This window comes from Pseudophryne corroboree, chromosome 6 (genome assembly GCF_028390025.1).
Source record: "Pseudophryne corroboree isolate aPseCor3 chromosome 6, aPseCor3.hap2, whole genome shotgun sequence".
NCBI classification, from domain to species: domain Eukaryota; kingdom Metazoa; phylum Chordata; class Amphibia; order Anura; family Myobatrachidae; genus Pseudophryne; species Pseudophryne corroboree.
In genome coordinates, this window is record NC_086449.1 from 196,453,508 (window position 1) to 196,477,761 (window position 24,254).

The 24,254-nt window shown below is 48.5% G+C and overlaps 1 protein-coding gene across 2 annotated transcripts in view; it reads right to left on the reverse strand.

Annotated features, from left to right (window-relative positions):
- DIS3L (DIS3 like exosome 3'-5' exoribonuclease) overlaps nt 1-24,254 on the reverse strand; it is a 94,538-nt gene that overhangs the window by 42,709 nt on the left and 27,575 nt on the right. For both annotated transcript variants that reach the window (XM_063925576.1, XM_063925577.1), the window contains 9 exons: nt 17,912-18,088; nt 17,747-17,825; nt 16,131-16,307; nt 10,231-10,400; nt 9,415-9,576; nt 8,859-9,103; nt 8,176-8,268; nt 6,509-7,036; nt 5,876-6,030 (listed from right to left, as the gene is read on the reverse strand). In XM_063925576.1, the coding sequence (XP_063781646.1) occupies nt 5,876-6,030; nt 6,509-7,036; nt 8,176-8,268; nt 8,859-9,103; nt 9,415-9,576; nt 10,231-10,400; nt 16,131-16,307; nt 17,747-17,825; nt 17,912-18,088 (1,786 nt within the window). The remainder of the gene's footprint in view (nt 1-5,875; nt 6,031-6,508; nt 7,037-8,175; nt 8,269-8,858; nt 9,104-9,414; nt 9,577-10,230; nt 10,401-16,130; nt 16,308-17,746; nt 17,826-17,911; nt 18,089-24,254) is intronic.

Below are 24,254 nucleotides of genomic sequence, written 5' to 3' on the forward strand. Positions count from 1 at the left end.
AACCGCTCGGCCAAACTGTGATGCAGGGGCCGCAAACGTGTCAAACTTGTAGAATTTGACAAATGTATGTCGGCCCGACCAAGTAGCCGCCCGACATAAAGTATTGATGGAGACCCCCCGGGCAGCCGCCCACGAAGGTCCCACAGAGCGCGTAGAGTGCACCGAAATTGAAGATGGAGGTTCCCGAGAAGCTGCCAAATAAGCTTGACTGATGGTCAGTCGAATCCATCGAGACAAAGTCTGCTTAGAAGCCGGCCAACCACGGCGAGCAGCATCGTAGAGAACAAATAAGGAATCTGACTTTCGAATAGCTAAAGTCCTATCCACATAGATCCTGAGCGCCCTGACAACGTCCAATGATCTCGAATCCGGAGAGTCCCCCGAGAGAGACGGAACTACAAGAGGCTGATTGATATGAAAATCAGACACCACCTTAGGTAGAAAAGACATACGAGTACGAAGCTCAGCCCTATCCGAATGAAACACCAGGTAAGGAGACCTACAAGAGAGAGCCCCAAGTTCCGACACCCGTCTAGCTGAAGCCAGTGCTAGGAGAAGAACCACCTTCCAAGTGAGATATTTGATCTCCACTGATTCCAGGGGCTCAAACAATGAGGACTGCAGAAAGGAGAGGACCAAATTGAGGTCCCATGGTGCTGTCGGAGGGCGGAAGGGAGGCTGTATTCGAAGAACTCCCTGAAAGAACATCTGCACTTCTGGCAGCAGGGCTAACTTTTTCTGGAAGAAAACCGAAAGAGCAGAGACCTGCACCTTTAGTGAACCCAGTCGTAAGCCTGCTGAAAAACCTGCCTGCAAAAAACGGAGAAGGCGGGCTAAGCAAAACACAGAAGGAGAAAATTCTCGATGTTCACACCAGGCTACATAAGCCTTCCAAATGCGGTAGTAGTGAGAAGATGTGACTGACTTTCTAGCCCGAAGCATAGTAGGTATAACCGTACGAGGAATCCCCTTCTTTTTCAAGATGGCTTTCTCAACAGCCACGCCGTCAAACGTAGCCTGCGTAAGTCTGGATAAAGAAAAGGACCCTGTTGTAGAAGATCGTCTCGTAGTGGCAGGGGCCAAGGCTCGGCTACTGACAACAGGTGCAGGGTGGAGTACCAAACCCTGCGTGGCCAATCCGGAGCCACCAGGAGGACCAGAGCGTCTTCTCTCGATGCGCTGCAGAACCCGCGGCAACAGTGGGAAAGGAGGAAAGAGGTAAACGAACTGGAAATTCCAAGGAGCTGTGAGAGCATCCACGCCCGCCGCGGCCGGATCCCTCGTCCGAGAGTAATAAAGAGGCAACTGATGGTTCAGGAGGGACGCCATGAGGTCTATCTGTGGTTTTCCCCACCGGCGGACCAGTTGCCAAAACACCTGGGGATGTAGTGACCATTCTCCCGGGTGCATGTCCTGCCGGCTGAGATAGTCGGCTTCCCAATTGTCCACTCCCGGAATGAATATCGCCGAGAAGGACAGAGCATATCTTTCTGCCCAGAGGAGGATGTTGGTGACCTCCCTCATTGCTGCTCGGCTGCGAGTGCCGCCCTGACGGTTGATGTATGCCACCGTCGTGGCGTTGTCGGACTGAACTCTGACCACTCGACCGTGGAGTAGGTGATGAGCCTGAAGCAGAGCATTGTACACCGCCCTTAGTTCGAGAATGTTTATGGGCAGAGCGGATTCGTGTATTGACCAGCGCCCCTAAAACCGATGTTCCAGGGTCACTGCCCCCCCAGCCTCGCAGACTTGCGTCCGTGGTGAGGAGAGTCCAATCCCATACCCCGAACCGCCTTCCTTCCAACAGATGCGACGACTGGAGCCACCAGAGAAGTGACAACCGGGCCTTTGGAGATAGCGTCACCCTTTGATGAAGGAACAGATGAGATCCTGACCACTGGTGTAGAAGACACAGCTGAAACGGTCGCGAGTGGAAGCGACCGTACGGAAGAGCTTCGAACGCTGCTACCATTTTTCCCAGAAGGCGAATGCACAGATACACTGACACCCGACGGTGTAGAAGAACCGACCTTACCAGTGTCTGCAGAGACAGGATCTTGTCCTGAGGAAGGAAAACCCTCTGACGGACCGTGTCGAGAATCATCCCCAGAAACAACAGCCTTTGCGAGGGGCACAATTGAGACTTCGGGAAATTCAGGATCCACCCGTGTCGAAGCAGAAGGTCCTGTGTCAGCCGGATGTTCTGAAGCAACGGTTCTGTCGAGCTTGCTTTTATTAGCAAATCGTCCAGATAGGGAACAATCGTCACACCCTGCTTCCGAAGCAGGGCCATCGTGACCGCCATGACCTTTGTGAACACTCTGGGAGCAGAAGAGAGACCGAAGGGAAGGGCCTGGAACTGGAAATGATCGTCCCGTATTGCAAACCGGAGAAAAGCCTGGTGAGGAGGCCAAATGGGAACATGTAAGTATGCATCCTTGATATCTAAGGATGCCAGAAACTCGTTTCTTTCCAACCCCGCAATAACAGATTGGAGGGACTCCTTCTTGAACTTGAAAACTCTCAAATGTGGATTGAGATCCTTCAAGTTCAGGATTGGCCTGACCGAGCCGTCCGGCTTCGGCACGAGAAACAGGCTTGAGTAATAGCCCTGTTTCCGATGATGAGAGGGAACAGGGATCACCACCCTTGCGGATAGAAGCTTCTGGACCGCTGCCTGCAAGGCACTTCTTCGGTTGTCGGAAACTGGTAAACCCGTGGTAAAAAAACGCTGGGGCGGTTGTTCCTGAAAATCGAGCTTGTAACCGCAAGTGATTAGATCCCGGACCCAAGCGTCTGGACAGGACTGTACCCAGATCTCCTTGAATTCCCACAGACGAGCTCCCACCCTGCGATCTCCCAGGTGGGAGGGAAGCCCGTCATGCGGTAGTAGTGGTAGAGGACTTACCCTCTGACTGGGCTGAGGCTGCGGAACCTCTACCCCTGCCGCTGCCTCTACCTCTATGGCCACGGAAGGCAGAAGTTCCTCCCCTGGCCTGGCCTCGAAACCTGGAAGAAGGGGCACGAAAGGAGCGAAAGGAGGGACCCCTATATGGCCTGCGAGTGGCTTCCTGTACATCTAACCCCGCCTCATCTAATTGAGGCATATCATCGTCCAAGTCCTGTAACACAGAGGCTAGCAATCTCTTTTTAGAAGCCTGTTGAGAGGGACTAAAGGACGGGGCTTGGGAAGGGATTACAGCCCTGGAGAGCCCTTCTACGGACTTAGCCAAAGAGACAGCCCATGCAGGTTCCTGCTCCGGTACCGGGACAAGCTGTCGGAACCGGGCCGCCTCTCTATCTTCCCGAGAGGCCTTCAGTTCCTTAGTCAGCAAAGACATAACTTCTGAGAGTTGTGTCGTCCATGCTGGGGCGCTCTGGGGTTCTGAGGAGGGCTGAGCAGATGGCTCTGACTCCTCACATAAAATATGAACCTGTTTTTGTGTTGTCCTGGAGCCTTTATTGGCCATGGCAGCACCACCACTGTGACCCTCCCCCACAGGTAACAGCAATAAGCAGAAGTGGAGGGAGGGGAGAGAGCAGGGAAAATGCAGCCCCAGCAGCCCGATCTATCCTGCCCTATAATGTGCAGTGACAGGCTGAACTAAGGATTTTATGCCCCCCGTGCCCCCTGTCCCCACTGTAACTGTCTCACATACAGGATCTCCGGCGTGGCTTCTCCGTCCCGCGCTATGATAAAGGAAGTGGGCGCCAGCGCGTGCTGTTTCCGGCGGAGCAGAGCGGGACTAAGCTCCGCCCCCTTCCGCAAAGGCGCCAAATTTAAACTTGCTTTGCGCGCTTTGAAGGATCCCCGTAGCGGCTCTGTGAGCCGCGCTGAGCGGGGATCCGAGCGGGAAGGGGGGCGGACGGAAGCGCGGGCTGGAGAAAAGCCCTCTGAGTGCCGTGTCCCTCCCCCCTGCAGTAATAAATAATCAAATATTAATGTAAAGTGAGTAGCCCGAGCTACTCAAGCCCCGTGTCACCTCCTAACTAAAAACCTGTAGCGAGTGGTGGGGGAGGGGGGAGGGAGGGAAGGGAAGGGAAGGAAGGGGGGGCATTCTGCATAATATGGTAAAGTGACCGCGACACGCGCCGCACGCAGCGGTGTCCGGCCACGTAAACTTACCATTGCCGTGCTGCCGGTATCTTCTGCCGACGGAGCGGCCCCGACACGCGCCGCACGCAGCAGTGTCCGGCCGACTCCAGAGAGCTTAGTGTCTCCTTCAGCCAGGGCCCATCCCGAGCCGCACGCAGCTGCGATGGGACCCTGCCGGCAGCATCCCACGGTGCAGACTGGCAGTGGCAAAGCTGCCAGTCTGTGAATGCAAGTAAGATTAAAGAAAAAAAAATAAAAAATCTTCAGAGAAGACCCAAGTGAACCAGCTCCCTTGGGCACAAATTAAAGACTGGCTTGGAGGGGAGATAGTAGGGGAGGAGCTAGCCACAGGGTTAGAATTTTTAAAGTGCCAGCTCCCAATTACTGCCTACTATTTCCCCATTGTAACTGCGCTCCAGTGGCCCCTAGTGGATGAAGGAGAAATTAAGAAATAAGGAACAACATATAAGCAATTATTGGAACTGGATGGTATGCACCAATAGGGCAATAAAGAATAAGACACGAACAACTGCTGGAAACTGCATAATATTTATGAATAAGCACAAGCAAAACATATAGATACCTGTACGTCATAAAGGCATATAGATTTACAGTCTGCGGGCACCCTGTGTGCAGGAAGTCCTATTTTAAACACTCTCTCTTTCTTTTCACTTCTATATTTTATCCTATATTTCACAAAAGGTTTTGTAAATAATACAAATTAAAAGTAAAATTTTATTATTAATAGTGTGCACCACTACAAGGCAACTTTGTTTTCTCTTTGTATATAGATATACAAGCGCCGCATATCAAATGAATTATGGAAATCATGTGATGCAGTGTTATTGCTCTGAGACTAATCCCGGGTGCACATTAGACGATACATCATTCTGAGGTGGATAAGAACAATATAATGCCCATATAGTCTAAAGTGTATAGCCGATCAGGCACTCCTGCGGGTCATTCCCTGGGTCGCCACGTCGGGCGTGCTGTGCGCCTAGTGGGACGACCCAGCAAACAATGGCATGCATTTTTAATGTGGGGGACAATGATACATTACCCATTGTGCAGTGTGTATGGGGGGTGCCATTTAGCATCCCGCCAGCCATGGTACACATCGTTTGGAGTTGCAAATTCGTGAGAAAATGGACCTGGCGCACGAGGAGGGAACTACGGGAATAATGTATGAGGACACATATTTATGTACTGCACGGATGGTGGGCAGAATGGACGGTGTAATGGTTAGCATTACTGCCTCACAGCACTGAGGTTCTGGGTTTGATTCCCACCATGGCCCTAAATGTGTGGAGTTTGTATATTCTCCCCGTGCTTGCGTGGGTTTCCCCGGGTACTCCAGTTTCCTCCCATAATCCCCAAATATACTGGTAATTTATTTGCTCCCAACAAAATGAACCCTATTGTGTAAGTGTGTGCGTATACATGGTTATGATAGGGAATATAGATTGTAAGCTCCACTGGGGCAGGGACTGATGTGAATGGGCAAATGTTCTCTGTAAAGCAAAGCGGAATATGTATGCGCTATATAAATAACGTGTAATAAATAATAAGAATAATACTGCAACAAACTTAAGTCCAGTGAATGCAAAATGACATGGTTACATTATATATGTACAGTGCAAAGCTGTGGTAGCTTTATGGTCATGCATTACGGCATATAAACATTAATAAATTCATGAATTGTCTACTCTGAGTAAAGTGTGCATATGCCAAGCAATGTGGAACCTCCCACCCAGTTATACCACACCACGCCCCACTCACCATAGTGATAGAACTCATCCTCTGTGTACGAGCCGGTGGAGAAATACTGGGCGTTGGACATGGCTTGTGTGGCCATCGCTCGCAGCATACGGTTCACCAAAGGATCAGATGGGTCAATGGCTTTATCTAGAGAATCGGCCAAAGACTTATTCGATCTGGGGTGGACAATGGAGACAAATGAATAAGCTGGTATACGGTGTACATTAACATTATAGCTTCTCAGTAGCAAATCCTGAAATGAATTGTCCCCTTCTTGACTTGTACCTCCTAATATGCGCTGTTCATGCCAAAATTGTGAGACAACATATAATGACCTCCATTGGAACTGTAGCTGATACAGTAAGTTGGTGCCCCGATGTATACCCACTTTGTGTATTAACTTTTGCTTAGCAGTTATTCAATTTCTCATAATGAAAGACATAGGCATGATGGGGCACACTGGACAAGCAGCTGTACCATACTACATCATAATCTATTTCATTAAGACCTGTTCAGAGCCTGAATGTAGGCCCGTGAGCCTATTATTTATATAGTCACATTTTTACAATCATGTTTTTCATAAGTGATCTAGATCCACAGCGGCTGGTAGAGAACACATGTAATAATCCATATGTCTAGACATAAGCAACTCACCGTGTGTCGATATGAAATCCCTTAGCCTGTGCGCTCTCTTTCATCTCTTTGAAGAATTCCTGCCGTGGAGGCGGGTGGAGGCGGAGCAATGCCTGTTGAGGGTAACGCTCCCAGATTTTCTTAGCTACCCAGTGATTGGCTAGGATCATGCATTCTGCTATAGTCTCATGGACCTGCAAAGGCTGCTTGGGGACCAAATCATCAATGCTATTTTCCTCCCCCAACTGAATCCGAACCTCAACCCCTTCAAGCTCCAGTGCTCCACCCTGATCTCTCCGTGACCGGACAGCTTGAGCAACTTCAGTCAGATTACGTATTGCCCATAGGAGACGGTCCAGCTGAGCAGAGTCCTTTAAGAGAGGCTGTAGCTCAGGCTCAGTGTTCAGTGGCTCAAGATCACCATCAAGAAGCTGCTGAGCCACCTCATAGCTGAGCTTGTAGCGAGAGCGGATGATAGTCCGGCCGTACCACACTCTCTGGATTTCGTATGTGGTGCTATCCAGCTCCCATATTACACTCACCGCATACCTGGGCACAAATAAAAAGTCACCATCCAGCTTATTTGCATAGATATCAATGAATGATAATAGAACAATAAACACTGCACATATTATATAAAGTAAACGAGGGCATTCAGTCCACGAGTCCTGAATACATCAACACATTTTCAATGCAAGGGCTTTGCTAAGCATTACAGTACAGTACTGCTAATACTTCAACAAAAGCGATTTAAACTATTTAATGTGCAGGAAAATGTGGGGGTTTAAATTGCTCACATTTATATCAGGTGGTGGCGCTGTGGATATTGCAGTATAAGTGTTTTCATGCATAACTATAAAATAATGGATGCTCATTACCATTTCTATAAATGTAAATCTGAAGATTAATGTTCTCTATATATAAAATACCTTATTTACATACTGTTACATGTATATATTTCTATTCAAGTCACCTAATGCGATTACCACTAGATTTTTTTTAATTAATAAGCATCATTCAGAGAACCATATGTGGAGAGACTTCTTGCCAATGGTGGCAATGCGTAGGGTAGCTTGGAGGGGTAACAATAGTGTTCATTCTAGCATTCTGCACCTGTCACAACCCATGCAGTTCCTCTTTCCCGCCTGGGGTGTTACTCTCTGCTCTGTGTCTCAGCAATAAGAGTGTGCTAGGAGTACCAGAGCAGTGTAGGACACCCCGGGTGTGGTATGGAAGGTAGATAGTAACTAGGTCGACCACTGTTGGTCGACAGTAACTATGTCGACAGGGTAGAGTGACTGGGAACCCCAATTAGTCCACGTGGATCGTTAAGTATGAAAAGGTTAAAAAAAAAAAAAGAGAGAAAAAAACAATCATGTCGACTTTTTGACCTGTCGACCTAGAACATGTCGACCTAGAGACCCTGCCGACCAATAGTGATCGACCTAGACACTGTCGACCTAGAGACCGGATCCCGGACACCCCAGACAGGAAAGAGGAACTGCACGGTTTGTGACAGGTGCAGGATGCTATGAACACAATGAACAGAGCCCAATTTGTTGCCAACCACTTAAATTTTTTGGGTAAGCTAGTATACAGTGCTTCAGAATGTGTATACAGCACTACTTGAACTTCTTATTAAATATATATTATTGCTATGATACATTTTACGGTTTATACAGTATTACCTGTCAACATCCCCCAGCAAGGAGCAGAGATCTGCACTCAGGATAGGAGGCAGCATATCATAGCGACGGTCAGCAAGGTAGTATGTGGTGGCCCTGTACGAGGGACAGAGAAGAGGGATGGAGGATTAGATTTATCACACAAGAGTATGAGCAGGAGGAAGTACAGAATACACTGTTGTGAAGCAATGTAAGAAGCAGGAATACATTATAGTGAGTTTGGATAAACCGGCAAATAGCAATCTATGGAGAAAAAAAAAATGACGACCCACACAAGTATCACAGACTTATTTCAAAGAATGATTAAATCACAAGTACCATCCAACTGATCAGAACTGTACATACTTGAAATAAGGCTATGATTTGTGTGGGAAAGTTTATCAGACTTCCATCATACATGCCAACAGAGGAGCCACTTCTATCTCTAATGAGGAAAAATAACACAATAATAGGTTGCCCACAGCTAGAGCACATGCCGGTTCACAGTTTCTCAAGTTCTGTCATGTTACGGAATATTTTATATACATCGGTAAGTGTTAGGGGATGCCTTTATTAGATTATATGGTCCTTTACAGCATAGGGGTAGCATGTTACACTGACTAGCTAAGCAGATGATACTTCCCCTGTCAGCTTAGCACCGAAACCCCACTGCAGGTTGCGATGAGTGGCAGTATGCTCATGCTAACCTTGCCTTTGCTTCCACGTCTGTATACGAGTTAGGCTTCACAAAGTGTGTAACATCAGCAATGTGAACACCCATCTCCAAGTGCCCACTGTTCAGTGCCCGGATGGACAGGGCATCATCCACATCCTCACAGCCCTTTGGGTCAATGCTGAATACCAAATGAGTCTCACGCAAATCCAATCGATCAGCCTCTTCGGCTGCCACCATCCATGGGTTTTCTGGAGTGTTAGTTGGCATTTCTTCTAGCTGCGGAGAAGTCACATCATGGTGTAAGCAGACAAGAAATAGCATTCTGTACAAAGGGCCGAATGTGCATGAAGTATATGCTGTCAGATCCATTACATATTAATTGACTGTATGGTAGGTGCCATGTCTATAGTGCGATGTATGAACATACAGTAGATTTTGGTATTCATAAAATACATTTAGTTGTAATCTGTAGCTAGATTATAGGTTCCAAACCAGCAGACAGAACACTAGTAGTGGTTATTTTATATGTTGTCATTTTCCTTTTTGCAGCCTGGGAGAACTACTGTTATAATCAGAGAAGAACTGACCTGAGCCTCAGAGAACGGCTTCATACTAATACTGTTTTCCACCAAAATAGCTGCTATTTCTGCCTCCAGGTCACCAATGCGCCCTAGGGCACGCACAAAGTGTCCATTTGGGTAGAGAGAGGACGACTCCCAGAAGTCAATTCTCACAACCACACGATAATCCTGAGCAGCCAAAACAAATGCGTATAGTTAGGCAGTGCACAAGCCATGGTCATGGTGTCCTGATGAAACACCAAAGAAGTCACCACAATGGTTCACTTTCTAATCAGTCATACATAGATTATGGGGTATATTCAATTGCAGTCGAAAGCTGCCATCTGTCGGAAAGACGTCAGTTTTCGACTTTTTTAGGTCGGAAGGGGTTCCGACCTATTCAATAGACCTCGGTATTTCCTGACTTGTCGGAAAGCACGTGGATCGCCGGAATAGCCGCCGATCCACGTACTTCTGTCGGAAACGGGGCCAAATCAGACAGGTTGGATTGAGGAGAGGAGGGAGCTGCGAGGAGGAGACGAGGGAGAGCAGCAGGGTGACAGGGGGAGAGCAGCGGTTGCAACAGCATAGCAGGAGAATGGGGCACCGCCGCTGCTCAATGCAGTGTCCACCCGGCTCCAGCAAGAGAGGCGACGGTGCTCCATCCTCCTGCTACGCTGCTGTAGCCACTGGGTTCCTGCTCCCCCTCACTTTTTTTAAAGTCAGATTGAGATTGTCGGGAACGGCCAAATCATTGAATAGGTCCTGTCGGATCCATTCTGACAAATGCATGTCGGAATGGATCCGACTTCAATTGAATATACCCCTATGTGTTTAACTTGCCTGCAGAGCTTCCGCTTGCTGGGTGCTGATCCGGATTTTGGGGATTCTATAATCCCAAGGGGTTACGAGCACTCTTTGGGCATTTTTGCCCTGGCTTTGGATCTCCTCCTTGGATGGAAAAGTAGCCACATAATCCCTCCAGTTCCGTTGTAGCACTCCCACCACACGACCTGAAAACAGATGTGACAAAATGAAGACTGACTGTGAGCAGCGCTAAATGTTCCGCTCTCCATGTACTGAACACACAGAGGATTGGTTCGTCTCTCCCAAAATCCAGATTTCTCTAACGTCCTAAGTGGATGCTGGGAACTCCGTAAGGACCATGGGGAATAGCGGCTCCGCAGGAGACTGGGCACATCTAAAGAAAGCTTTAGGACTATCTGGTGTGCACTGGCTCCTCCCCCTATGACCCTCCTCCAAGCCTCAGTTAGATCTCTGTGCCCGAACGAGAAGGGTGCACACTAGGGGCTCTCCTGAGCTTCTTAGTGAAAGTTTTAGTTTAGGTTTTTTATTTTCAGTGAGACCTGCTGGCAACAGGCTCACTGCATCGAGGGACTAAGGGGAGAAGAAGCGAACTCACCTGCGTGCAGAGTGGATTGGTCTTCTTAGGCTACTGGACATTAGCTCCAGAGGGACGATCACAGGCCCAGCTTGGATGGGTCCCAGAGCCGCGCCGCCGGCCCCCTTACAGAGCCAGAAGGCAGAAGAGGTCCGGAAAATCGGCGGCAGAAGACGTCCTGTCTTCAACAAGGTAGCGCACAGCACTGCAGCTGTGCGCCATTGCTCTCAGCACACTTCACACTCCGGTCACTGAGGGTGCAGGGCGCTGGGGGGGGCGCCCTGAGACGCAATAATAAACACCTTGGATGGCAAAAAATGCATCACATATAGCTCCTGGGCTATATGGACGCATTTAACCCCTGCCAAAATACATTAAAAAAAACGGGAGATAAGGCAGCCGATAAAGGGGCGGAGCCTATCTCCTCAGCACACTGGCGCCATTTTCCCTCACAGCTCCGTTGGAGGGAAGCTCCCTGGCTCTCCCCCTGCAGTCACTACACTACAGAAAGGGTTAAAAAAGAGAGGGGGGCACAAATTAGGCGCAGTATTAACTATACAGCAGCTATAAGGGGAAAAACACTTATATAAGGTTATCCCTGTATATATATAGCGCTCTGGTGTGTGCTGGCAAACTCTCCCTCTGTCTCCCCAAAGGGCTAGTGGGGTCCTGTCCTCTATCAGAGCATTCCCTGTGTGTGTGCTGTATGTCGGTACTTTTGTGTCGACATGTATGAGGAGAAAAATGATGTGGAGACGGAGCAGATTGCCTGTAATAGTGATGTCACCCCCTAGGGGGTCGACACCTGAGTGGATGAACTGTTGGAAGAAATTACGTGACAGTGTCAGCTCTGTATAAAAGACAGTGGTTGACATGAGACAGCCGGCTACTCAGCTTGTGCCTGTCCAGACGTCTCATAGGCCGTCAAGGGCTATAAAGCGCCCGTTACCTCAGATGGCAGATATAGACGCCGACACGGATACTGACTCCAGTGTCGACGGTGAAGAGACAAATGTGACTTCCAGTAGGGCCACACGTTACACGATTGAGGCAATGAAAAATGTTTTACACATTTCTGATAATACGAGTACCACCAAAAAGGGGTATTATGTTCGGTGAGGAAAAACTACCTGTAGTTTTCCTGAATCTGAGAAATTAAATGAGGTGTGTGATGATGCGTGGGTTTCCCCCGATAACAACTGATAATTTCTAAAATGTTATTGGCATTATATCCTTTCCCGCCAGAGGTTAGGGTGCGTTGGGAAACACCCCCTAGGGTGGATAAAGCGCTCACACGCTTGTAAGGGCTCTATCCTCTCCTGAGATGGCCGCCCTTAAGGATCCTGCTGATAGAAAGCAGGAGGGTATCCTAAAATGTATTTACACACATACTGGTGTTATACTGCGACCAGCAATCGCCTCAGCCTGGATGTGCAGTGCTGGGTTGGCGTGGTCGGATTCCCTGACTGAAAATATTGATACCCTAGATAGGGACAGTATATTTTTGCCTATAGAGCATTTGAAAGATGCATTTCTATATATGCGTGATGCACAGCGGAATATTTGCCGACTGGCATCAAGTCTAAGTGCGTTGTCCATTTCTACCAGTAGAGGGTTATGGACACGTCAGTGGTCAGGTGATGCGTATTCCAAACGGCATTTGGAAGTATTGCCTTATTAAGGGGAGGAGTTATTTGGGGTCGGTCTTTCAGACCTGGTGGCCACGGCAACAGCTGGGAAATCCACGTTTGTACCCCAGGTCGCCTCTCAACATGAGAAGACGCCGTATTATCAGGCGCAGTCTTTTCGTGGATAAGCGGCCAAAAGGTTCCTCATTTCTGCCCCGTGACAGAGGGAGAGGAAAAAGGCTGCAGAAATCAGCCAGTTCCCAGGAACAGAAACCCTCTCCCGCCTCTGCCAAGCCCTCAGTATACGCTGGGGCTTTACAAGCAGAATCAGGCACGGTGGGGGGCCCGTCTCAATGAATTTCAGCGCGCAGTGGGCTCACTCGCAAGTAGACCCCTGGATCCTTCAGGTGATATCTCAGGGGTACAAATTAGAATTTGAGACGTTTCCCCCTCGCCGTTTCCTAAAGTCGGCTTTACCGATGTCTCCTTCTGACAGGGAGACAGTTTTGGAAGCCATTCACAAGCTGTATTCCCAGCAGGTGATAAGATACCCCTCCTGCAACAGGGAACGGGGTATTATTCCACACTGTTGTGGTACCGAAGCCGGACGGCTCGGTGAGACCGATTCTAAATCTAAAATCTTTGAACACTTACATACAGAGGTTCAAATTCAAGATTGAGTCACTCAGAGCAGTGATTGCGAACCTGGAAGAAGGGGACTACATGATGTCTCGGGACATCAAGGATGCTTACCTTCATGTTAAAATTTACCCTTCTCACCAAGGGTACCTCAGGTTTATGGTACAGAACTGTCACTATCAGTTCAGACGCTGCCGTATGGATGGTCCACGGCACCCCGGGTCTTTACCAAGGTAATGGCCGAAATGCTGATATTCCTTCAAAGGAAGGGAATTTTAGTTATCCCTTACTTGGACAATTCCCTGATAAGGGTAAGATCCAGGGAACAGTTGGAGGTCGGTGTAGCACTATCTCAGGTAGTGTTGCTGCAGCACGGTTGGATTCTCAATATTCCAAAATCGCAGCTGGTTCCGACGACTTGTCTTCTGTTCCTAGGGATGATCCTGGACACAGTCCAGAAAAAGGTGTTTCTCCCGGAGGAGAAAGCCAGGGAGTTATCCGAGCTAGTCAGGAACCTCCTAAAACCGAGCCAAGTCTCAGTGCATCAATGCACAAGGGTTCTGGGTAAAATGGTGGCTTCCTACGAAGCAATCCCATTCGGCAGATTCCACGCAAGAACTTTCCAGTGGGACCTGCTGGACAAATGGTCCGGGTCGCATCTTCAGATGCATCAGCGGATAACCCTGTCACCAAGGACAAGGGTGTCCCTCCTGTGGTGGTTGCAGAGTGCTCATCTTCTAGAGGGCCGCAGATTCGGCATTCAGGACTGGGTCCTGGTAACCACGGATGCCAGCCTGCGAGGCTGGGGAGCAGTCACACAGGGAAGGAATATCCAGGACTTATGGTCAAGCCTGGAGACATCACTTCACATAAATATCCTGAAGCTAAGGGACATTTACAATGCTCTAAGCTTAGCAAGACCTCTGCTTCAAGGTCAGCCGGTGTTGATCCAGTCGGACAACATCACGGCAGTCACCCACGTAAACAGACAGGGTGGCACAAGAAGCAGGAGGGCAATGGCAGAAGCTGCAAGGATTCTTCGCTGGGCGGAAAATCATGTGATAGCACTGTCAGCAGTATTCATTCCGGGAGTGGATAACTGGGAAGCAGACTTCCTCAGCACGACCTCCACCCGGGAGAGTGGGGACTTCACCCAGAAGTCTTCCACATGATTATAAACCGTTGGGAAAAACTCGACAGGTATTGCGCCAGGTCCAGGGACCCTCAGGCAATAGCTGTAGACGCTCTGGTAACACGGTGGGTGTACCAGTCAGGGTATGTGTTCCCTCCTCTGCCTCTCATATCCAAGGTACTGAGATTGATAAGATGGTGAGGAGTAAGCACTATATTCGTGGCTCCGGATTGGCCAAGAAGGACTTGGTAACCGGAACTTCAAGAGATGCTCACGGAGGATCCGTGGCCTCTACCTCTAAGAAGGGACCTGCTCCAGCAAGGACCCCGTCTGTTCCAAGACTTACCGCGGCTGCGTTTGACGGCATGGCGGTTGAACGCCGGATCCTGAAGGAAAAAGGGCATTCCGGATGAAGTCATCCCTATCCTGATCAAAGCCAGGAAGGATGTAACCGCAAAAACATTATCACCGCAATTGGCGAAAATATGTTGCGTGGTGCGAGGCCAGTAAGGCCCGACGGTGGAAATTCAACTGGGTCGATTCCTACATTTCCTGCAAACAGGAGTGTCTATGGGCCTGAAATTGGGGTCCATTAAGGTTCAAATTTCGGCCCTGTCAATTTTCTTCCAAAAAGAACTAGCTTCAGTCCCTGAAGTTCAGACGTTTGTAAAAGGGGTACTGCATATACAGCCTCCTTTTGTGCCTCCAGTGGCACTTTGGGATCTCAATGTAGTTTTGGGTTCCAAAAGTCACATTGGTTTGAACCACTTAAATCTGTGGAGTTAAAATATCTTACATGGAAAGTGGTCATGCTGTTGGCCCTGGCCTGGGCCAGGCGCGTGTCAGAATTGGCGGCTTTATCCTGAAAAAGCCCTTATCTGATGTTCCATTCGGACAGGGCGGAATTGAGGACTCGTCCTCAGTTTCTCCCTAAGGTGGTTTCAGCGTTTCACCTGAACCAACCTATTGTGGTGCCTGCGGCTACTAGGGACTTGGAGGACTCCAAGTTGCTAGACGTTGTCAGGGCCCTGAAAATATATGTTTCCAGGAGTGCTGGAGTCAGGAAATCTGACTCGCTGTTTATCCTGTATGCACCCAACAAGCTGGGTGCTCCTGCTTCTAAGCAGACTATTGCTCGTTGGATTTGTAGTACAATTCAGCTTGCACATTCTGTGGCAGGCCTGCCACAGCCAAAAATCTGTAAATGCCCACTCCACAAGGAAGGTGGGCTCAGCTTGGGCGGCTGCCCGAGGGGTCTCGGCATTACAACTTTGCCGAGCAGCTACTTGGTCAGGAGCAAATACGTTTGTAAAATTCTACAAAATTGATATCCTGGCTGAGGAGGACCTGGAGTTCTCTCATTGGTGCTGCAGAGTCATCCGCACTCTCCCGCCCGTTTGGGAGCTTTGGTATAATCCCCATGGTCCTTACGGAGTCCCCAGCATCCACTTAGGACGTTAGAGAAAATAAGAATTTACTTACCGATAATTCTATTTCTCATAGTCCGTAGTGGATGCTGGGCGCCCATCCCAAGTGCGGATTGTCTGCAATACTGGTACATAGTTATTGTTACAAAAATCGGGTTATTATTGTTGTGAGCCATCTTTCAGAGGCTCCTCTGTTATCATGCTGTTAACTGGGTTCAGATCACAGGTTATACGGTGTGATTGGTGTGGCTGGTATGAGTCTTACCCGGGATTCAAAATCCTTCCTTATTGTGTACGCTCGTCCGGGCACAGTGTCCTAACTGAGGCTTGGAGGAGGGTCATGGGGGGAGGAGCCAGAGCACACCAGATAGTCCTAAAGCTTTCTTTAGATGTGCCCAGTCTCCTGCGGAGCCGCTATTCCCCATGGTCCTTACGGAGTCCCCAGCATCCACTACGGACTATGAGAAATAGAATTATCGGTAAGTAAATTCTTATTTTCGCTTCCTTCTACCTACCAGTCATCATCAGCTCATTCTGTGCATCCCCAGCTCTCTCATCTGCCTCATTCTCACACAGTGCTCTGGTCCTCCCCTTCCAGTCACATTTGGGAAGAATCTCCACGGCCACCACATCTCCATGGATTGCTCTGTTCCGGGTCTTGGTACCATGGATGAGAACATCACTCTGCAGGTCTGTGACAGATATAGCCCAGGGTCTTATTTGGTAAAAGGTGGCTCCCTGTCTATGAGGCATGTATCACAAATAATTATGTGAGTAATGAGCCGTATGTTGGAAGAAGGCAGACTCGCAGGAGAAACATATGGCGACAACTAGATTTCTCATATAGCCTGTCCGTAATGGTTTGACAGGAATTAACTATGTGACTGTATGAAATACTGAGAACCAAAAACATATTTCCATTGCTTTCAGGCACTTCTAGGTGCACACCTTAGTTGACCCATATTTAGTGAAAATCACAATATTTGCTGCCAGCTACAAGATGGTAAATTGATGCAGATCCTGCAGAACAGACCTCATTTTACTTTACGTTAATCATTTACTTATCCCTTATAAAAACAGCTTAAATTAGGTTATTACAGCTGAGGGGGAAGTCCCACCTCCCCTCAGAGCTGTTAGTAGCCCATCTCATGTCCCTCCCACCTGACCTTTGCTCCTCCCCCACCCGTCTCTGAATTCAACCAAGCTCACCCCACCTCATCTTCAAATGCTCATTACTCACTTCCTCAATTCCGGCATCCCTGTCGCTCAGTCTACTCAAGCCCACCCCAACTCCTTCCTGTACCTTTATATTGACAAGATTGGCATCACCATAAACAGATGATATATCAACTTAGATCAGACCAAAGTCAGCAGGGAAGAGAATGGGAGAGTGACATGGTAGTAGGAAGAGAGAAAGGAAAAAGAAATGGGACAAAAAACTATTAGGTGAACACTGGCCAAGAGAGAAAAAGACAGGGGAAGGAGATAATGATGATAGGACAGGAGGAGAGACATAGGCATGCATAGGAAAGGGGGGGGGGGGGGGGACAGAAAAACGGAAAGAAAAAAAACTACAACTCTGGCAGTTAGCAACCCAGATACATTGGGCCTGATTCATGTTTGTAAGTAAAGCAAAAAAAGCAAGCAACTAGGCAAAACCATGTTGCACTGCAGATGGGGCAAATGTAATGTACAGAGAGATTTAGATTTGGGAGGGGTGTATTCAAACTGAAATCTAAATTGCAGTATAAAAATAAAGCTGCCTAACATTTGTGGGCTACGTGCAAAAGCAGACAGTATTTACCCTGCACAGAAACAATCTAAATATATTTGCTCCCCTTGCATGGCAACATGGTTTGTTCCAGACACAAAGTTGGGTGCTTTACTTACAAACATGGATCAGAGCCATAGTAACTACACCTGTCTCCTGGAACAGACAGCTGTATATATTTTAAGATATAGAAAAATACACTGAAAATAAACTTTCCATTTAAAATGAATAGATCGATTTTGATAAGTCTAAAAGAGGTTAAAACTTTTTCACTGTAAGACACCAAAATAAAAAAATAGCAATCCTAACATTTTGAGGCCAACAAATGTAAATTCTGGGATAGCTGTGTCTCTTTCTAACCTGTGTCTTTGCCTCCGAGGCCCTGGAGTCGTACAAAAGCTTCCAGCTGAGAGCGATGCTTGTTCACGCTGAGTACACCCTGCTCAGACAGGAATGGTCAGTGCATCCTAAAGTAGCTGCTGCAAATAAACTACGTTCATGTAAGTGACTGTCTCCCTGACTCACCTGTTTATATCTACCAGATTTAATGCCAGCTTCCAGAACCTCCACGGGGAGATGTTCTTGGTACTCCTTACCATTACCCTCCCGGGTCTCAATCTCTCTCTCCTGCTGGGCCTGTCGGAGAGACTCGTATAGCTCCAATGCCGCCTTCAGGTCTGACCAGAATGTCTCCAAGTAACTCTGTATGGAAGGTCATTCATTACATGTAAACTAGAATGGTTTTTAAATTATAGCGTAAGTGATTTAGCAGTTACGTTTCCACAGTCTCACACCTTGTAATAAAGAAGAAGAGGGGAAGAGTACTAACTGTATTACAGGGTGCACTACTCCTCCTCAATTACTACACTCTGGGGGTAATTCCAAGTTGATCGCAGCAGGATTTTTGTTAGCAATTGGGCAAAACCATGTGCACTGCAGGGGAGGCAGATATAACATGTGCAGAGAGAGTTAGATTTGGGTGTGGTGTGTTCAATCTGCAATCTAATTTGCATATTGCAAATAAAGCAGCCAGTATTTACCCTGCACAGAAATAAAATAACCCACCCAAATCTAACTCTTTCTGCACATGTTATATCTGCCCCCCCTGCAGTGCACATGGTTTTGCCCAATTGCTATCAAAAATCCTGCTGCGATCAACTTGGAATTACCCCCTCTATTCCAATATTAAAAATAATCAATCACGCAAAATATTAAAAATAAGATTTTACTTACCGATAAATCTATTTCTCGTAGTCCGTAGTGGATGCTGGGACTCCGTCAGGACCATGGGGATTAGCGGCTCCGCAGGAGACAGGGCACAAAAATAAAGCTTTAGGATCAGGTGGTGTGCACTGGCTCCTCCCCTATGACCCTCCTCCAAGCCTCAGTTAGGATACTGTGCCCGGACGAGCGTACACAATAAGGAAGGATTTTGAATCCCGGGTAAGACTCATACCAGCCACACCAATCACACCGTACAACTTGTGATCTGAACCCAGTTAACAGTATGACAAACGTAGGAGCCTCTGAACAGACGGCTCACAACAATAACAACCCGATTTTTTTGTAACAATAACTATGTACAAGTATTGCAGACAATCCGCACTTGGGATGGGCGCCCAGCATCCACTACGGACTACGAGAAATAGAATTATCGGTAAGTAAAATCTTATTTTCTCTGACGTCCTAGTGGATGCTGGGACTCCGTCAGGACCATGGGGATTATACCAAAGCTCCCAAACGGGCGGGAGAGTGCGGATGACTCTGCAGCACCGAATGAGAGAACTCCAGGTCCTCTTTAGCCAGGGTATCAAATTTGTAGAATTTTACAAACGTGTTCTCCCCCGACCACGTAGCTGCTCGGCAGAGTTGTAATGCCGAGACCCCTCGGGCAGCCGCCCAGGATGAGCCCACCTTCCTTGTGGAATGGGCCTTGACAGATTTAGGCTGTGGCAGGCCTGCCACAGAATGTGCAAGTTGAATTGTGCTACAAATCAAACGAGCAATCGTCTGCTTAGAAGCAGGAGCACCCAGCTTGTTGGGTGCATACAGTATAAACAGCGAGTCAGATTTTCTGACTCCAGCCGTCCTTGAAATATATATTTTCAATGCCCGGACAACGTCCAGCAACTTGGAATCCTCCAAATCGCTAGTAGCCGCAGGCACCACAATAGGCTGGTTCAGGTGAAACGCTGACACCACCTTAGGCAGAAACTGAGGACGCGTCCGCAAGGAAAATCAGATATGGGCTTTTATACGATAAAGCCGCCAATTCTGATACTCTCCTGGCTGAAGCCAGGGCCAGTAGCATGGTTACTTTCCACGTAAGATATTTCAAATCCACCGATTTGAGTGGCTCAAACCAATGGGATTTGAGAAAATCCAAAACTACATTAAGGTCCCACGGAGCCACTGGGGGCACAACCGGGGGCTGTATATGTAGTACTCCTTTTACAAAAGTCTGGACTTCAGGAACTGAAGCCAATTCTTTCTGGAAGAAAATCGACAGGGCCGAAATTTGAACCTTAATGGACCCCAATTTGAGGCCCATAGACAATCCTGTTTGCAGGAAATGTAGGAATCGACCCAGTTGAAATTCCTCCGTGGGGGCCTTCCTGGCCTCACACCACGCAACATATTTTCTCCAAATGCGGTGATAATGTTGTGCAGTCACCTCCTTCCTGGCTTTTACCAGTGTAGGAATGACCTTTTCCGGAATGCCTTTTTCCCTTAGAATTCGGCGTTCAACCGCCATGCCGTCAAACGCAGCCGCGGTAAGTCTTGGAATAGACACGGTCCCTGCTGAAGCAGGTCCCGTCTTAGAGGTAGAGGCCACGGATCTTCCGTGAGCATCTCCTGAAGTTCCGGGTACCAAGTTCTTCTTGGCCAATCCGGAGCCACGAGTATCGTTCTTACTCCCCTTTGCCGTATAATTCTCAGTACTTTTGGTATTAGAGGCAGAGGAGGAAACACATACACTGACTGGAACACCCACGGTGTTACCAGAGCGTCCACAGCTATTGCCTGAGGGTCTCTTGACCTGGCGCAATACCTGTCCAGTTTTTTGTTGAGGCGAGACGCCACCATATCCACCTTTGATTTTTCCCAACGGTTCACAATCATGTGGAAGACTTCTGGATGAAGTCCCCACTCTCCCGGGTGTAGATTGTGTCTGCTGAGGAAGTCTGCTTCCCAGTTGTCCACTCCTGGAATGAACACTGCTGACAGTGCTATCACATGATCTTCCGCCCAGCGAAGAATCCTTGCAGCTTCTGCCATTGCTCTCCTGCTTCTTGTGCCGCCCTGTCTGTTTACGTGGGCGACTGCCGTGATGTTGTCCGACTGGATCAACACCGGCTGACCCTGAAGCAGGGGTTTTGCCAGGCTTAGAGCATTGTAAATCGCTCTTAGCTCCAGTATATTTATGTGAAGAGACATCTCCAGGCTTGACCATACTCCCTGGAAGTTTCTTCCCTGTGTGACCGCTCCCCAGCCTCTCAGACTGGCATCCGTGGTCACCAGGACCCTGCGTGGAATCTGCCGAATGGAATCGCTTCGTAAGAAGCCACCATCTTTCCCAGGACTCTTGTGCATTGATGCACAGACACTTTTCCTGGTTTTAGGAGGTTCCTGACAAGTTCGGATAACTCCCTGGCTTTCTCCTCCGGAAGAAACACCTTTTTCTGAACCGTGTCCAGAATCATTCCCAGGAACAGCAGACGTGTCGTCGGGTTCAATTGAGATTTTGGAAAATTCAGAATCCACCCGTGCTGTTGCAGCACTACTTGGGTTAGTGCTACTACGTCTTCCAGCTGTTCTCTGGACCTTGCCCTTATCAGGAGATCGTCCAAGTAAGGGATAATTAATACGCCTTTTCTTCGCAGAAGAAACATCATCTCGGCCATTACCTTGGTAAAGACCCGAGGTGCCGTGGACAATCCAAACGGCAGCGTCTGAAACTGATAATGACAGTTTTGCACCACGAACCTGAGGTACCCTTGGTGTGAAGGGCAAATTGGGACATGCAGGTAAGCATCCTTGATGTCCAGGGACACCATAAAGTCCCCTTCTTCCAGATTCGCTATCACTGCTCTGAGTGACTCCATCTTGAACTTGAATTTTTGTATGTACAGGTTCAAAGATTTCAGATTTAGAATAGGTCTTACCGAGCCGTCCGGCTTCGGTACCACAAATAGCGTGGAGTAATACCCCTTTCCCTGTTGTAGGAGGGGTACCTTGACTATCACCTGCTGAGAAAACAGCTTGTGAATGGCTTCCAATACCGTCGCCCTGTCTGAGGGAGACGTTGGCAAAGCAGACTTTAGGAACCGGCGAGGGGGAGACTTCTCGAATTCCAACCTGTAACCCTGAGATACTACCTGCAGGATCCAGGGGTCCACCTGTGAGCAAGCCCACTGCGCGCTGAAATTCTTGAGTCGACCCCCCACCGCTCCTGAGTCCGCTTGTAAAGCCCCAGCGTCATGCTGAGGGCTTTGCAGAACCCGGGGAGGGCTTCTGTTCCTGGGAAGGAGCTGCTTGCTGCCCTCTCTTACCCTTTCCTCTGCCTCGGGGCAGATATGACTGTCCTTTTGCCCGCTTGTTCTTATAGGACCGAAAGGACTGCGGCTGAAAAGACGGTGTCTTTTTCTGTTGGGAGGGGGTCTGAGGTAAAAAGGTGGATTTCCCGGCAGTTGCCGTGGCCACCAGATCCGATAGATCCACGCCAAATAATTCCTCCCCTTTATACGGCAATACTTCCATATGCCGTTTGGAATCCGCATCACCTGACCACTGTCGCGTCCATAAACTTCTTCTGGCAGATATGGACATCGCACTTACTCTCGATGCCAGAGTGCAAATATCCCTCTGAGCATCTCGCATATAAAGAAAAGCATCCTTTAATTGCTCTAAAGTCAATAAAATACTGTCCCTATCCAGGGTATCAATATTTTCAGTCAGGGAATCCGACCAGACCACCCCAGCACTGCACATCCAGGCTGAGGCGATGGCTGGTCGCAGTATAACACCAGTATGTGTGTATATACTTTTTAGGGTAGTTTCCAGCCTCCTATCAGCTGGATCCTTGAGGGCGGCCGTATCAGGAGACGGTAACGCCACTTGTTTTGATAAGCGTGTGAGCGCCTTATCCACCCTAGGGGGTGTTTCCCAGCGTGCCCTAACCTCTGGCGGGAAAGGGTATAATGCCAATAACTTTTTTGAAATTAGCACTTTTCTATCTGGGTTAACCCACGCTTCATCACATACATCATTCAATTCCTCTGATTCAGGAAAAACTACAGGTAGTTTTTTCACACCCCACATAATACCCCTTTTTGTGGTACTTGCAGTATCAGAGATATGTAAAGCCTCCTTCATTGCCGTGATCATATAACGTGTGGCCCTACTGGAAAATACGTTTGTTTCTTCACCGTCGACACTAGATTCAGTGTCCGTGTCTGGGTCTGTGTCGACCGACTGAGGTAAAGGGCGTTTTACAGCCCCTGACGGTGTCTGAGACGCCTGGGCAGGTACTAACTGGTTTGCCGGCCGTCTCATGTCGTCAACTGATTTTTGTAATGTGCTGACATTATCACGTAATTCCATAAACAAAGCCATCCATTCCGGTGTCGACTCCCTGGGGGGTGACATCACCATTACCGGCAATTGCTCTGCCTCCACACCAACATCGTCCTCATACATGTCGACACACACGTACCGACACACAGCAGACACACAGGGAATGCTCTATTGAAGACAGGACCCCCCTAGCCCTTTGGGGAGACAGAGGGAGAGTTTGCCAGCACACACCCAAGCGCTATAATATATATGGGAACAACCCTATATAAGTGTTGTATCCTTATAGCAGCTTAAATATAGTAATATCGCCAAAAAAAGTGCCCCCCCTCTCTGTTTTACCCTGTTTCTATAGTGCAGTGCAGGGGAGAGTCCTGGGAGCCTTCCTCACAGCGGAGCTGAGCAGGAAAATGGCGCTGTGTGCTGAGGAGAATAAGCCCCGCCCCCTATTTCGGCGGGCTCTTCTCCCGGAGTTTGTGAGATCTGGCAGGGGTTAAATACATCCATATAGCCTCAAGGGCTATATGTGATGTATTTTTAGCCATAAGAAAGGTATTATACATTGCTGCCCAGGGCGCCCCCCCCCCCAGCGCCCTGCACCCTCAGTGACCGCTGTGTGAAGTGTGCTGACAACAATGGCGCACAGCTGCAGTGCTGTGCGCTACCTCATGAAGACTGAAAAGTCTTCTGCCGCCTGTTTCTGGACCTCTTCAATCTTCGGCATCTGCAAGGGGGGTCGGCGGCGCGGCTCCGGGACCGGACTCCATGGCTGGGCCTGTGTTCGATCCCTCTGGAGCTAATGGTGTCCAGTAGCCTAAGAAGCCAATCCATCCTGCACGCAGGTGAGTTCACTTCTCTCCCCTAAGTCCCTCGATGCAGTGAGCCTGTTGCCAGCAGGACTCACTGAAAATAAAAAACCTAAAAACTTTTTCTAAGCAGCTCTTTAGGAGAGCCACCTAGATTGCACCCTGCTCGGACGGGCACAAAAACCTAACTGAGGCTTGGAGGAGGGTCATAGGGGGAGGAGCCAGTGCACACCACCTGATCCTAAAGCTTTATTTTTGTGCCCTGTCTCCTGCGGAGCCGCTAATCCCCATGGTCCTGACGGAGTCCCAGCATCCACTAGGACGTCAGAGAAATATAGTAAAGATAATGGTCCTAGGTCGCACGCAATATAGAGCGCAGTTGAACGATTATATACAATCTCTGATTTTAATTGATTGAAGTGTACGGTTTTAGCAAATAGACATAAGAAACAGAGTGCCTCAGTTGGGATACTGCCATGTCTCTTAAG